At 59.3% G+C, this 15,310-nt stretch overlaps 2 protein-coding genes across 2 annotated transcripts in view; both read left to right on the forward strand.

Annotated features, from left to right (window-relative positions):
* Positions 1–477: 477 nt before the first annotated feature.
* On the forward strand, positions 478–9,191 carry FN3K (fructosamine 3 kinase). Its single transcript, XM_045836722.1, has 6 exons — positions 478–655; positions 2,985–3,136; positions 3,908–3,999; positions 4,378–4,460; positions 7,782–7,904; positions 8,735–9,191. The coding sequence occupies exons 1-6, from the start codon at positions 515–517 to the stop codon at positions 9,071–9,073; spliced, it is 930 nt and encodes a 309-aa protein (XP_045692678.1). The 5' UTR covers positions 478–514; the 3' UTR covers positions 9,074–9,191.
* A 1,378-nt stretch (positions 9,192–10,569) lies between these two features.
* TBCD (tubulin folding cofactor D) overlaps positions 10,570–15,310 on the forward strand; it is a 111,514-nt gene continuing 106,773 nt past the window's right edge. The window contains exons 1-4 of the mRNA XM_045836285.1: positions 10,570–10,840; positions 11,895–11,945; positions 14,164–14,261; positions 15,198–15,299. Of these exons, the coding sequence (XP_045692241.1) occupies positions 10,645–10,840; positions 11,895–11,945; positions 14,164–14,261; positions 15,198–15,299 (447 nt within the window). The 5' untranslated portion in view covers positions 10,570–10,644. The remainder of the gene's footprint in view (positions 10,841–11,894; positions 11,946–14,163; positions 14,262–15,197; positions 15,300–15,310) is intronic.

The raw sequence follows: 15,310 nt of genomic DNA on the forward strand, positions 1-15,310 counted from the left end.
TGTGAGACCTAGCCAGGGGGATAGCCTGCAGCCCAGGGCAGCCATCTCCCCTGGGCCTTGTCCTGGTCTGCTGATGGGGAGGGTTCCGAGTCCTGTGCGGGCTCACGAAACCTCTGTGTGGGGAGGTCGGGCCCTGCGGACCCCAGGGGGTGGAAACTGCACCCCGCTATCCAGGCACACTGACTACGCAGACACTTGGGGAGTGCCCCACTTCTGTGCCCCTATCGGAGCCTTCCCCTCTTTTTCTTCCCTCTCCTCCTCCTCCTGCTCCCTCCTCCTCCCTGAGAGGAGGGGCCAGGAGGCGGGGCCTGGAAGGCAGACTCCCGGGCTGGTGCTGAGATACCGCTGGCTTGCGCACTTGTCCCCTCCCCCGCAGACAGCGGCCTGGGCAGTGGCGAGCTTGCGTCCCAGGCTGGGCAGACGGCGCTATCCCCAGGTCCCTCTTCGCGTCCCCCGGCCGCCTCCCCCCCCCCACCCCGCCCCAGTCCCTGAGTTCCGTGTGTCCCCCGCCTCCATGGAGCAGCTGCTGCGCGCAGAGCTGCGCACCGCGACCCTGCGCGCCTTTGCAAGCCCGGGTGGGGGCTGCATCAGCGAGGGGCGCGCCTATGACACAGACGCGGGGCCCGTGTTTGTCAAGGTCAACCACAGGGCGCAGGTGCGGGTACTGGAGAGGGGGAAGAGGTTGGGGTGCAAAGAAGGTGGAAAGAGGGGGAGGGTGGGAAATGGGGGAAGGGTGGACAACGTGTGCTGGGTCGTGGGGAGGGGGTGGGGCACGGGACGCTGGGCAGGAGCACTGGACGAGGGTGGCCCCTTCCTGGGTCAGGCCTAGCGTTGCTGCCCCGGGGTCAGCCTGTGGCCTTGGAGCGGAGCTCTGCGGGCGAGCAGGGCTCCAGCATTCCCTGTGGGTCCTGGGGTTTCATCCGCTGCAGGGTTAGTAATTCTCGACCTTTCTTCACCAGTGTGCACCCGTTTTCGGTTGTTTGATTTAATTTCTACGGGAGGTGGGGCTTGGAGTCCTGGGCTGCTTTTGCCACTCTCCGGCCCCAGCTCCTGTCCCCCTTTCCCTGCCTCCCGCCATCAGCAGGTGTGAAAGAGGCTGAAAGGCCACCAGGACCCCCAGGGACCCCAAGGACCAGGCTCCCAATTCCCTCTACTCACAGGCCCTGCTGGTGTTCGCACCTGGTTCCATCTCCTGCTTACACTGGTTTTGTTAAACACTCGCGTGTATGAGAGTACAGCCCTTTACGCATGGAGAGAGTTGGCCACGCAGGTGCACCCAGGCCCTGAGAGCCGGCCTGGCCCGTTCGGGGTCTGGCAGTGGGGTGGGGGGAGGGGTGGCTGTGGGCTGGAGGGGAATCAGACAGGCCACCCCAGTGCCCCGCAGCACTGTCCAGATCTGGGAGGGGCTGGGGTGGGGGCTGGCCCAGCATCCCTGCTCCGTGGGCCCAGGAACTGCTGCGGAGTTTGAGTTCAGAAGAAATCCCTCTGAAGGAGAAGCCCTGTTCATGGGAAAGTGGTTTGGGGTTCGGGGTTCAGGCTGGCTCTGGAATCTGCACAGCTGGACCCCAGGAACTCTGCCAGGCTGGGCCCTCGCTGTTTACGCTTGAAACCCTCGATGCCAGCACGTAGCAGGGGCTCAGTGAGCGCAGGAGAGCAGGTGACAAGTGCAGCACTTGGGGCGCTGGCCACCGCTCTGCAGGGCTCCAGGCGTGGGGGACGCTGCTAGGAGGGCACTTTGCCTAGTTTCCCCTGCTGGCATTTCGAATTAAAGGATGGATCCTTTTGCCATGTGGACGTAGATGCTCTGGTCTCACCCACGAGGTTTGATTCTACAGCCAGAGTTGCTCACACACCACAATAATAAACACATTTTTAAAACTTTTATTTATTTCAGTCCTGGCTGGCGTAGCTCAGTGGATTGAGCGCAGGCTGGGAACCAAAGTGTCCCAGGTTCGATTCCCAGCCAGGGTAAATTCCTGGGTTGCAGGCCATAACCCCCAGCAACCGCACATTGATGTTTCTCTCTCTCTCTCTATCTCCCTCCCTTCCCTCTCTCTAAAAATTAAAAAAAACACACACACACACAAAAAAACCTTTTTTTATTTCGAGAGAGGGGAAGGGAAGGAGAAAGAGAGGGAGAGAAACATCCGTGTGTGGTTGCCTCTCACATGCTCTGTACTGAGGACCTGGCCTGCAACCCAGGCATGTGCCCTGACCGGGAATCGAACCGGCGACCCTTTAAAGGTTTGGAGGCTGGTGCTCAATCCACTGGGCCACACCAGCCAGAGCAGTAAGCACATTTTTAACTGGGTCAGAGTGTACCTATGGTGAGAGTTCCTCAGCTTTGTGGGGTGGCCTGTCTTTCTCCAGAGTGGGGTGCCTGGCGCCTTCCCAGCCCCTGGCCCTGCTGGGCGTTGATCTCTGTGGAGCCCTGGACCCTTCCCTGACCTCCCCCTGGCCCAGTCACTGCGGCATGCCACCCCAAGCCACCCTAGGCCCTCTTCCCTTTCCTGCGATTGCTCCAGGCAGTGAGGGGGTGGGCGACCTGGAAGGGAGCCCAGGGTCAGCACCAGATCCCCCACTAACCCACACTGTGAGGCATCCCCCCTGCCGGCACCCCCCGACACCCCCCAACACCCCGTGGAAGCCTGCAGCACCCTGTGGGCCCCCATCCCCACTGGAACCTGCCCTGTGGCCTGTGCTTCCTCCGTCCCTCTCAGAGCCAGTGCTCCCTGCAGGGCTGTCTTCCTCCTGCCCACCCCAAGCCCCAGCTCAGCCTCCCCCGTAGCTCCTCCCACCCTAAGGGAGCCACATTGCACTTGCTTCTGAGGGGCTGATGCCCTGCTCCCTAGCCAGTTTTCAGTAACTGACAGTTCTGGGTGCTTGTGACCCCTCTCGCTGGCTTCTGTCCAGGGCGTTGAGCCACAGCCAGGCTGCAGAGGCCTCTTTTGGAGTGGGGGCTCATGGCCGTGTTCTGGACGCAGGCCCGGCAGATGTTTGAGGGGGAGATGGCCAGCCTGGAGGCCCTCCGGAGCACTGGCCTGGTGCGGGCACCTCGGCCCATCAAGGTCGTCGACCTGCCTGGGGGTGGTGCCGCCTTTGTGATGGAGTACCTGAAGATGAGGAGCTTGAACAGGTGAGAGAGAGCGCCAGCTGCCCAGGTAACTCAGTCCGGTTGCCATGGCAGTGGTCCCGCCCACCCACCGTTCCTGACGCTAACAGGAGCTCCCGCTCCGTGGAGGGGGATGGGTGGTGCGGGTGAGGCTGCGTCAGAGACGTGCGTCGGCGCGTCCCTCGCCCGCGCTGCAGAGCGAGGCCTGGCCCAGTGATATCTGAGGTCTTTACATTTTCTAAAACTATTAAAGTTATATATACTCGCCTTAGAAAAAGAAAGGTGGAAAATGCACACTCACGTAAAGAATCCATAAGGCCGCCCGTGATTCCGCCAGCAGGCAGCAGCCGCCACTCACATCTTGGGGCGCCCCCACCCGCTCCGCTGCGCGCTCCCTGCCCAGAGCCTAGCCCGCGCCCTTGGGTCCCCTCGTGGCTGACCCCCTCTGCCCTCGCTGTCCGCCCCTCCACCCCCAGTCTGGCCTTTTTCTTGTGTGTGACTCATGTTTGTTTTACAAAAATTGGGATGTGGTTTTTAACTTGACGTTGCTTTTTGAGCGTTTGCCCCATCATTCTCAGTACTTCCCACGGCTCCCGTGGACAGCCACCTGCTTCCCACCGCGTGGCGATTTGACACGATTTCCTGCAAAGGGTCACCACCGCCTGCCATTCTTTTTTCACTTTTTATAGCACGGGGAGTGGTTTTTGAGGTGTTTAAAATATTTCTAAGTGTGGAACAGGCTAGCTGGTGGTTGACATTTCCTCCTTTAATGGGCCGCATTCCTCCTTTCTTCAGCCAGGCGTCGAAACTCGGAGACCAGGTGGCGGACTTGCACCTTCACAACCGGAAGCTCCGGGACAAGTCGAGGGAGGTGGAGAACACAGTGGGTGCGTTCAGACCACCCCCGCCCCGCCCCGCTGCGTGCTTGGCCCAGGTGCACCCACCCTGGGCTGGCGCTCAGGGCGACGTTTCAGTAGCGGGTCCTCGCCTCCGCGCTCAGTGCGGGAGTGAGGTCGTGGCGTAGGAGTGTCGATGGCGCCGATGAGCACGCGGAGTGGGCTCCTCACCCCTTTCACACCCAGCCCCGCCGTCCAGGGGGCCGCGGCCCAGGGTCCTGGCCGACTCACGTGCTGCGCAGTTGCCAGCCTGGGTGGTGCGCCCTCGGACCACCCGCGTTCCAGCAGGGCAGCCAGGCCTGTCCTGACGCGGGGCCGGGGCCGGGGCCCGGGGTTTGGGGGAAAGACGGCGTCTCTTCCTGTTGGTAGGCCGGAGGGCGGAGGGCGCGGAGCCCCAGCCTGTGAGCAGGTTCGGCTTCCACACCGTGACGTGCTGCGGCTTCATCCCGCAGGTGAGTGCCGGGTTAGCACGTGCCCGCTGAGCTGACGGCCGCCTCCGGCACCCTCACGTCGGGCACCCCACCCCTTGCGCGTGGCAGCGTGCTGGTCCCCGGCCACCGGGAACACTGACCACCCGATTTCTGAAAGCAGAGAGGGTGGGCGGTGATGCCTGGGATGGGGGAGTTGGGCCTGGGGGTGGGAAGCCGTGGGGCAGGTGGGAGAGCGGTCCAGGCAGAGGGAACAGCAGGCTGGGGCGTATTTCAGGAAGGCACGTGGCGCATGGGGGGCTGGGTGGGGACAGAAGCGGCACGTGAGGTCGGGGGATAAGTCCTGGTCTCTCAGCGCCTTTCCTGGGGCTTTAAAAAACCAACGACACTGTTAAGATGCGACCCACGTGGCGCCAACACTGCTTTAAAGGGCACAGTCCGGTGGTTTCCAGTGGATTCAGGATGCTGTGCCACCAGCCCCGCCCACTTCCAGGAGACGCGCCTCCCACTGCCCCACCCCGAACTCTGGCAGCCACGAATCTCTTGCTCTTTCTGGGTTTCTCATTGTGGACGTTTCACGGACGTGCCGTCGCCCAGTGGCCAGCCTGTTGTGTCTCTGCGCAGTGTGGGCGGCGGGTGGTGCTCCAGGCTGAGGTCACTACGGCGAGTCTGAGGCAGACTTGGAGATCCCAGCCCAGGAGCAGGCCTCACATGTGGGGCTTGCTAGGACCCCTTAAATCTCATGGCAGAAGCCAGCTTCCTGGGGGGGGGTGCGCACCTGCCTGGAGCTAGTGACCAGCACAGTCATGCGATCCCCAGCAAGTACGGCTGAATGGGGCTCATTGTCCTGCTTCAGATGTCAACCTCACACAGTGGCTTTTCGAGAACCAAGGGATGAACTCAGACGCAGGTGTGAAGCAGGTGAGAAGGGCTGGGCCGTCAGGGGCACAGGCAGCTCTTGAGTGGCCCTTCAGAGTCCAGATCAACAAGCCAACTCAGGTCGGCTGCAGTGCGGCCAGGAAGGGGCGAGGGATGGGAGGACACCCTGGAGACTGGTGGAGTGACCCTGAGCGGTGGCGGAGGGCTCGTCAGAGGGCTCGTCAGAGGCCTGGCGCGCTGAGTCCCCGTGGGACCAGGGGCTCAGCTGTGTGACGGACATGCTGTGCCCTGAGCACTCTTCTAGGTGCTTTATCCTGCTCAACCTGCCCTGTTGCTGCAGCAACCTGATAAGATGGGTCACACGGACCCAGCAGGTGGATGAGGAAGCTCATGCGCAGAAAAGCCAAGCAATGATCCTGAGGTCGTGTGGCTAGTCAGTGGAGGCTCCAGGATTTGACCCACAGCCTGGCTGCTAACTGCTCACACTACCCGGTGCCTCTGTCAAGGTGAAGGGCGGTCCCTCCACCAACTGCACTCCCAGGTGGCCCTGCCTTTGGTAGCTCAGGGGTAGGTCATGGCTTCCCGTGGGTGAGAGGATTATGGCCCCTCTGTCCAGGTGAAAGGACTGGGCTAGCCAGTGCTGGCCTCCAGCTCCCAACTTCTACCTGTATGACCTGGTCATCCAGGAGGAAGACAGAGCTTCAGCCGCTGGGGCCTGGGCAGGCCACCCCGTGGCCCTCAGGCTGTTGGAGCAGGGCCTCCCCACCTGCTCTCGAGGTACACCCAGCACCAAGGGGGTGAACCCAGGGGCTGAGTGACCATGGCACCCAGCCCAGGGAGATTGGGACAGCTCCCTGAAAAGCTCCATCTCTACGGAGCTTCACAAAGGAACCTTTTGTGTAAAATCAGCTCTGCATTAAAAAAAAAAAGATTAAAGTGTAATTGACACGAAAGGAACTGCACCTATTTCAAGTACCCGATGTGGTGAGTTTCGACCTCGTGAACCCCTCACCACAGTCGGCATGATGAGTCTGTCTGTCACCCTCAACAAGTGTCCTCTTGCTCTCTCTCCTCCTGACCGGCCCTGCTGCCGCCACCCCTGAGCTGCCTCCTGTCACCACAGACAAGCTGCGTTGTGTGGAGCTCAGTGTAAACGGAATCACACAGTAAACATCCGGGGTCTGGCCTCTTCCACTCGGCAGAACCACTCTGACGTTCACCCACGTTTCCGCGTGTGTCTGCAGTCCGCTCTGCTGCACGCAGAAACCTCGGTCTCTGTTGTTGTCTGTTCACCCGTCGGTGGACAGCTGGGCTGTTTCCAGGTTTTGCTTTCACAAAGAAAGATGCTACGCACCTTTGCAAACAAGAGCTTGTGTGGACCAACGCTTCCATTTATTTTGGGTAAATAAATACCTGAGAGGGGAATCCCTGCATCATGTGGTAGGTTCACATTTAACTTTTTAAGAAACTGCCAAGACATTTTCAAAGCGTTGCGCCATCTACGTTTCCACCAGCCGTGTATGAGAGTTCCGGGTCCTCCACGTGCTCACTGCACTTGGTGGTTTCTGTCTTTAAAACTGGCGGCTGCAGTGAGTGGGAAGTGGTACCTCACCGGAGCTGTTCTCCCTGAGACGCAGCGATTTGGAGCATCTCTTTCTGTGCTCGCTTGCCACATAAGAGGGATTGAAACGTTCAGGGTTATTTTGTCCTCCTCATCCATGGCCCCCTTTGCCGTGAATGACTTTCCTTCCTGTACCTGGTGATGTTCTTTGCGGAAACCTGCATGGTCTGATGGTGACAGAGCCACTCCAGCCTCCTTCTGTCTAGTGTCAGCGTGGCACACCGTGTCTATCCTTTCAGCCTTGCCCTGTTTGTGCACGTGAGGTGCGCTTCCCCTCCGCAGCTTACATTGGGTCTTGCTTCCTTTGTGCAGCCTGCCCGTGCCTGTCATTGAACTAGGGTGTCTAGACCATTCACATGTAATGTGCTCATTAACATGGTTAGGTTGGGTCCATCGTCTTGCTATTTGTTTTTAACTTGCCCTGTCTGTTCTTTGTTCTTCTTTTCCCCCTTTATCTTCTCTCTTTTGTTTTTTACTTATTTACTTTTAGAGAGAGGAAGGGAGGGAGAAAGAGAGGAAGATAAATATCACTGAGTGGTTGCCTCTTGTGCGCCCCCTACTGGGGACCTGGCCCACAATCCAGGCGTGTGCCCTGACTGGGAATTGAACCAGCAACCCTTTGGTTCGCAGGCTGGTGCTCAATCCACTGAGCAACACTATCCAGTACTTTTCTCTCTTTTGGATTAACTGTGAATATTTAATGATTCCACCTTATCTCTGCTGTGGGCTAGCTGTACTATTTGCTGTGTTCTTGCAGCGGTGGATCCGGGATATAGGCAGATTCTGTGTGTAGCCGTCCTGTGACCGCCAGCCACAGCATCAGCCGCTTCTCCCTTGCTGCCTAGGTGAACGAGTGGCAGGACGACTGGGCGACCTTCTTCGCCCGGCACCGGCTCCAGGCACAGCTGGACCTCATCAAGAAGGACTACGCTGACCGAGAGGCACGAGAACTCTGGTCCCAACTGCAGGTGGGCATGGCAGTCATCCTCTGAGAGAGGGCTGTCCTCCTGCGAGCCCGCCACGTTGGTGTGGGGCCCTCTGGAGTTGGGGCCACTGAGCCCTGGACAGAGCTAGTCAAGCCGAGGGCTCACGGTGCCTGACTACTGACCTGATGGGGGAACTGGGAGGAGTGGGGCTTTAGGATACGCTTGTCCCCTGAGTGTCCCCAGGTTCTTAAACCTCAGACCTTGCTCATGTGAAACACAGGTACTTGGGTCATAAACGCTAGCATTTACTATTACTTTCTTGTCCACTTTTACCCTGTTCTTCCGTTTCTGCCACAGCACGAGCATTTCAGCTCTTAGAGCAGATGGGGGCAGCAGATGCCTGAGGGCTTGCTTTCAGAACAACGCCCGAAATGTTAAAAATGCAATTTGCATATCAGTCTAGGGTGAGCTGCATTGAAGAAGTGTTTAACTCTTCAATGAGGTAACTGGTAGGACACAGAAGAGGTGCAGACACAGGTGCTGTAAATAAACGACAAGTGGAGAAAGTTTGCTAGGGGAGGCACAAAACACCTTCACTGAAGTTGTATGGCCCTTGTTCTGTAGGACATTAAAACCGAAACCTCTCAGGCCCAGTACCGTGTGGAAACCATCAGTGTTGTAGAGCTTCTGGGCCCGAGCCTGAGGTCAATGGGAAGACAAGTGACACTCCCCTGGGGTCGGAGGGTCCTTATCTCTGGCCTTGCTTGGACCTTGAACAAACACGAGGCCATCTTTGCCTCAGATCCCTGTATTGCATGAGGAGCCTGGCTGATAGTCCCGTGATAACTAGCACCCACTAATTATTTCCGTAGGTGAAGATCCCGGATCTGTTTTGTGGCGTGGAGGTCGTCCCCGCCCTTCTCCACGGGGATCTCTGGGCAGGAAATGTGGCCGAGGACGACTCCGGGCCCATTGTTTATGACCCAGCCTCCTTCTATGGCCATTCTGAGTTTGAACTGGCGATTGCCTTGATGTTCGGTGGCTTTCCCAGGTCCTTCTTCACTGCCTACCACCGGAAGGTCCCCAAGGCTCCGGGGTTCGACCGGCGGCTGCTGCTGTACCAGCTCTTTAACTACCTGAACCACTGGAACCACTTTGGGCGGGAATACCGGAGTCCGTCTCTGAGCACCATGAGGAAGCTGCTCAAGTAGCAACCTGTCCGTGTCGCTGCCCACCTGTCCACCTCCTCAGCAGACACCTGGGGGGAGCGACAGCAGGGCCAGCTGCAGGGGCTGACTAATAAAGCCAGTGGGGGCTTCAGGGACGGAACTGCTGTGTCTGATGTTCGCCTGCATCTCCATTCTCTGTGCACACGGGTGTTTACAAAGTGCTCAGACCACCGGAAGGTCTCCAGCGGACCCATTACATATCCGTCTGGGGGGTATTTGAAGTTTGGATGTTTTCACAATACTTGTATAGACATTCATACAGATTTGGGGTTTGCTTATGTGAAGATGGTGCCCCACCCCTGCGGACGTGGGGCCCCTGTTTTAGCTCAGGTAGTGTGGGGGACCATAAATTGTGTCCTACTTCTTAAGCACCTCTGGGCATGGGTGGGTCTCCACGTCCACCCTTGAGGTGGGACAGACGCAAGGAAGGGCCCGGATGTTGTGGCCCTTCCGAGTTCAGGCTGCAGCCACTGCCCAGCCCCTCTCCTCTCCATTTTTCAGCTGGTGTGTTTTCCACTGGATAAAAAGGAGGGGGGCAGCAGGGAGAGAGGCTTTGGGCACTGGGGTGTGCCCCACAGCCAGGACATCTGCGGTGTACAGGGTGGTTGGGATGTCAGGCTCTCTGGGGACCCGCAGTACCTAGCAGTGGCTGGCGCTTTGTGGCCAGGGCATCTGGGTCCCACTTGTGTGGCTCCAAGGTCAGGAGGCCATGTGATTACCACTCTTCAAAAAATTACCCATTAATTCACACAGGTAGGAATGCCCAAATTTCTCTTTTTTGGGAAGTGGGGTTGTCTAGTGGGATTCATCCCCAATGGAGACAGAGGAGCCTATTGAAGGCTTTATAGAAGGAATTCCACCCCAAACACTTTCTTCTAGACAGCTGACCATTTCAAACGCAAACCGCCACCGTGGGCAGAAGCCACGTCTGCAGGACACGATAGCTGGAGCTCGAGTGCGCAGAGGCGGCCAGGGCGGCTGCAGGACCTGCAGTGATGATGGACGGGTGCTGGGAGCCGCGCGGGACAGGGCATCAGGGAGCCGATGGGCCCAGACCCGGAGAGTCTACTCCAAACTCCAGCGTGGGCTGCATCCCAGCCGGGCCTCTAGGTCCAACATCCCTACGAGCTCAAACCCCACCGCCCCGACCCACGAACCCAGACTTCCCTGACTCCGCCCCCACCACGGGCCCAGACTTCCCTGACCCCGCCCCCCACGGGCCCACACCCTCCTGACTCCGCCCCCACCACGGGACCCGGACCGCCCGGACTCCGCACTCCCCCCCTAGCCGAGATTCCCGACTCTGCAGGGATTCCACCCGCTCCCGGCCCCAGCTTCACGCCCTGGGGCTGGGCTCTCCCGGGCCCCGCCCCTCCCCGCCCCGCCCCGCCCGACTGGGCTCCGCCTCCGCGCGCCCTATTTTGACGGCCGACGCGCGCCGTAGCGGGCACCGCGCGTGAGGTCAGAGGTCGCTGGGCGCGGTCTGCGTCGGCTGCTCCCTCAGCCGCCTCAGCGGTCGCCGGCGTCCTGCATCTCGCGTCCCGGTGCCGAGGATGGGTCTGAGCGAGGAGCCGCCCGCGGGCGCGCCGGAGGATGGGCTGGAGGACGAGCCGGAAGACGGGGTCCTGGCCCGCGGCGGCGCCCTGGAGGCTTTCGGCGACAGCGCGGAGGCACGCGCGCTGCTGGGCGGCTTGCGGGCGGTGCTCGGGGACCGCGCGGCCCGGGAGGGCGTCCTGCAGCGGTTCCGAGGTGCGTGCGGTCCCGGGGGCGGGCAGGGGGCCCTGGCGCTGCCCGGGGTGCGCCCTGGGCTGGACCCGCTTCCTTTCCGGCGTGACCGCCTGGGAGCCGCTGTGGTGCGGGCGCGACCGCGCCCAGGGCGGAGGGTGGCCGCGTGGGCCCGGGACCTGCCTCCTCGCAGGTCGCGCTGCTGCGGCGAACTCGGGTCCTCGGACCGCGCGGGGCCCCGGGGCAGGGAGCCGGAGCACGAGCGGTGGCGGAAGCCGGTGCCTGACAAAGGCCCGCTAGCTGACAGCCTCCCGCGCGGGCTGCCGAGCCGCGTGCCGGCCGGGAGAAGGACCGGGCCCCGGGCGTGCAGCCCCACTCCCGGCCCTGAGACCGGGGAAGCAAGCAAGCGTGGAAGGACGGATCCCCGCCGCTGCCGGCAGAGGGGGGTGGGGACACCCGCGGAGTTGTCCGCGCCTTCGGGGGTCGCGGAGCCGGGGGGGGGGGCGGTGCTCGCCTGGGGCTGTGTCGGAGTCAGCGCTGGAGCAGGGACGGTGTCACCGGCCCGCGGCGAGCGGGTGCCGCTGTCCGGTGTCTCTCGCTCCACCTGCCGGGGTTTCACGCCGGACCCTCGGACCAGCTCCTCGTCCCGGAGAAGCTGCGGGCGGGGGGTGTGTCCCCGGACCGTCGGCGGGAGTGTCGGGCGGTGCGTGGCGCTCCTGCTAGTGTAGTTTAGTCTTTCTTTCAGCTGAGACCGTGTTTGCGGACCCTTTTAGCTGAAACTTAGGAGGTCTGGCTGGGAGGGCGTGTGGTGGTGGGGAGCCAGAGCGGGGAGGGGCCTGTGTTTAAGGGAGGGGAGACCTGAGATGGGCAGCGAACGGGGGAGGGGAGGAGGGGGAGGAGGGAGGAAGGGTTCTGAGAGGGGGGCGTGCCCAGCAAGCCCGGAGGGGCACCGGCACCACCGGGCTGGGCCCAGGGCTCTGGGGGGCTGCCCTGGGAGTCTGGGAGGGGAACTCGAGTGTTTCTGGGCTCCTGTGCGTGTTGGCCTCAGTCGTGTTAATTCTGACGGTTTTCTTTCCAGCAATAATGGACAAGTACCAGGAGCAGCCTCACTTGTTGGACCCACATCTTGGTAAGAGAAGGGGCTGATGACTCTGATTCTGGTCGCTCAGCTGCAGGTGGCCCCAAAGGGCTCGGTGTGCGCACCTGCCCGCTGAGGGTATCGGCACAAAGTGCCTGGGTCTGGGCAGCGGGGGCCGTGAACCCCACGCGTCCCTCGAGGCTGCGGGCTGTGCCTTGGAGCTGCTTTCCTCTGCTGCCGGGAAAGGACACGCCTTTACTCTCCGTGGACGCTTTGCTCTGCCTGCCTCTGGTGTGTTTTTTGCATGGGAGCAAGTGCTCTGGGTGGGTCCCCACTTAGTCCTCACAGCACCTGAGGCAGGTGCTCCCAGGAGCGCAGCTTGGGTTTCCACAACTGTGGGGTCTTGCTTGCTTGTTTTTAGGAAGGCGAGGGAGGGAGAGAGGGGGAGAGAAAGTTCAGTTGCCTCTTGCACGTACCTCGATCGGGACCAAACCTGCAACTCAGGCGTGTGCCGGACCCGGGATGGAACTGATGACCTTTTGGTTTTCACGATGCCCAACCACCGGAGCCACACCCGTGAGGGTGTGCTTCCGTAACTTTCATGTGGGAGAATGATCTTTTGGTATCTTCCCTCTTTTTACATATTTATTTATCCATAAGTATGCATCACTAATGAATGAAGATATTTACTTTTTTTTTTAAAGATTTTATTTATTTTTAGAGAGGGAAGGGAGGGAGGAAGAGAGAGAGAGAGAAACATCAATGTGCGGTTGCTGGGGGCCGTGGCCTGCAACCCCGGCATGTGCCCTGACTGAGGAATCGAACCTGTGACACTTTGGTTCGCAGCCCGCGCTCAATCCACTGAGCTACGCCAGCCAGGGCACTTTTTATTTATTTTTAACCTATTTCATACTGAGAGCAGTGTTTCCTCCCATAAAAAGTAACACATGCTTATGGTGGTGAGCTTGGGAAGGGGGAAGGAAGGTGGGGCAGAGGATGGGCACGTGAGTCGAGAGCCAGACCACCTGGATTCACGTCCCAGCCCCACCACTCCGCTGCTCTGCTCCTGAGCCTCCTCACCTGTGAACCGGGTTGTCCGCACTGCCTGCCCCCGCCCCCTCCCCCCGGCAGTTGAGGAGGAACGGTGTGAACGTGTAGGCACCAAGGGTTAGCTTCGCCGTACACGCATGCACCTTCTGAAAGGGGGCTCGTGCGGTGTGTGGTGTTCAGGTAACCCGCAGGTTTCTAGAAGGTGAGCTTTCTGAGCTCCCTGCGCTCTCAGGCAGCGCAGCGTCGTCCTTGGTTGGCAGCCTGGCTGGTGAGATGGGACCTGCATCCAGTGATGCCCAGGCCCCAGGGCTGAGTTTCTGCTTCAGGCGCTCTTTTTCCCCTAAAAGCTTCTAGAACCTGATGTTTCACGAGGGTGCGCCCTGTTCCAGGCCGTCTTTTCTCGCACCAGGCGGTTTTAGGTTGAAGACTTGTGCCCTTCAGCATGAAGAGCTTTGCTTCTGGAGTGTGTGTGGTCGTCTCTCTGCTCCTGCTCTCCCTGCTGCACCTGGGAGCTGGGCGCTGGAGTCTGCAGGAGCAGCCCTCCGGGTCCCTGGCGGTTCTTCCCCTCACGGTTCTGCCGTCCGGTCTGTGGTTCGCACGTGGACGCTGTTTCTGAGCTTGTGTTGCCGGTGGTTTCTGCTTCCGGAGAGCTCTCTCGATTCTGCATCCCGCATCTTTGCCGCAGTCACTCGCTCCGATACGCTCTGTGGAGCCTGTAGGCTCCCGCGCCGCCTGTCATCTGCACAGAGCGAGAGTCTTGCTGCCCCCTCTCCAATCTGGATGCCGTTTCCCTCTTGCTGTTGGACGTGTCTGGGCCTGCAGCGCCGTGCCGTGGGTGCGACGTGTGGCGGCCGGCCGCCTGTCCTCTAGAGGAAGGGCTTGCAGCCTCTCGGCCGAGGGTGGTGGCAGCTGTGGCTTGTGATGCGTGGCCTTGCTGTGTGGAGATGTGTTTCCGCTTAGTTGACGGTTTGGATCCCAAAATGACACTGAATTTCGTCAGATGCATTTTCTGCACCTCCTGATGGTCGCGTGGTTTTGTATTCTTTGACTTTCCTTTCACTCGTTCTGTCAGATCCTGAGGAGCACAGAAATCTTCCGCTGTAGGTACAGGCCTGTGTATTTCTCCTTTCAGTTTTCAGTCTTTGCCTGATTTAGAAGCTCTGTAACTTGTCTAAATTAACAGTTTTATAGCAGATGTTTTATATATCTCTTTTTCTAGAGTGGATGATGAATATGTTGATGGACATAGTGCAAGATAAGACGTCTCCAGCTGACCTCGTACACCTGGCTTTTAAATTTCTGTACATCATCACCAAGGTAACACCTACCTAGTACTTCGTGGTTGGCAGAACACTTTCTTAATACACTTGTTCCACAAGTTACCTTTCAAAATGTTGTTTCTTGGAAAAGGTGGTTTGGACCCACAAGTTGTGAGTTTTATTCTTTCTCTTTACCCTGTTTTTGGGATCCGATATTAGTGTCCCAGGGGTTCCTTCAGCTGCAACAGTGTCCCAGGCACTGAGGATTTTGCATTTGCACAGAGCAAGTACCACCTAACTAGAAAGGAGGAGAGACGAACTCGGTGACTCATCCAACAAAGTTCTTTGCGAGGGAAAAGCAGACACACTTGGTGGAAATGCAAGGGCTCCTCAAACTTGAGTGTTGAGATGAATGTCCTGGGGACCTCGTTGTCATGAAAGTTCTTGTGGGCATGTCTGGGGTGGGGCCCGATGGTCTTCGTTTTCACAAGCTCTCAAGATGCCCCTGTGCTGGCCTGCACTCACTGACGGTGGTTTTGAATGAGGGGGCGACTCAGCCATCTCGGGGTGGGTTTGTGGTTCTGGGGGTTACACGTGGCAGTAGGGTCCCCCTGAAGGTGTGGTGCTGCTGCATTTTACGGGAGTCTTCCTGAACCTGGGACCTGCGAGGTCCTCTGGGGCTCAGTCTACATGTTGACCCGAGCACAGTCATACAGACAAGGCTGGAGCCAAACTTCTTCGTGGCGTGTTTGCGGTGAGCCACGGGGGAGATGTGTCAGTCAGACGGGGACCGAGCATGCCCGTAGGAGGTGACTTAGGAAACCAAGACGGTTTCCTTATCGTTCATTCTTCCTGAGTCGTGTCACTGGGATGCAGTGGGATTGTCTTTGATCGTCCGGTGGCGCAGGTGGTGACTTCCGACGAGGAAAAGTAATTTGTTCCTTTCTGTATTTTTTAATTATGTGACAATTCAATGCCTTTTTTTATTTGGTAGGTCCGAGGATATAAAACATTTCTTCGCCTATTTCCTCATGAAGTAGCCGACGTGTGTCCAGTTCTGGACATGGTGGCAAACCAGAACCCCAAAGACCATGAGGTGAGTGTCCG

This window comes from Phyllostomus hastatus, unplaced genomic scaffold (assembly GCF_019186645.2).
Source record: "Phyllostomus hastatus isolate PE091 unplaced genomic scaffold, TTU_PhHast_1.1 phas_contig_210, whole genome shotgun sequence".
Taxonomy (NCBI): domain Eukaryota; kingdom Metazoa; phylum Chordata; class Mammalia; order Chiroptera; family Phyllostomidae; genus Phyllostomus; species Phyllostomus hastatus.

Excerpts from the sequence above, each read along its gene's own strand:
- FN3K (XM_045836722.1), top strand. The coding sequence starts at position 515 with ATGGAGCAGCTGCTGCGCGCAGAGCTGCGCACCGCGACCCTGCGCGCC. Across the intron at positions 3,137-3,907 it reads AAGATGAGGAGCTTGAACAG|CCAGGCGTCGAAACTCGGAG; the intron begins GTGAGAGAGAGC and ends TCCTTTCTTCAG. Across the intron at positions 7,905-8,734 it reads AACTCTGGTCCCAACTGCAG|GTGAAGATCCCGGATCTGTT; the intron begins GTGGGCATGGCA and ends TTATTTCCGTAG.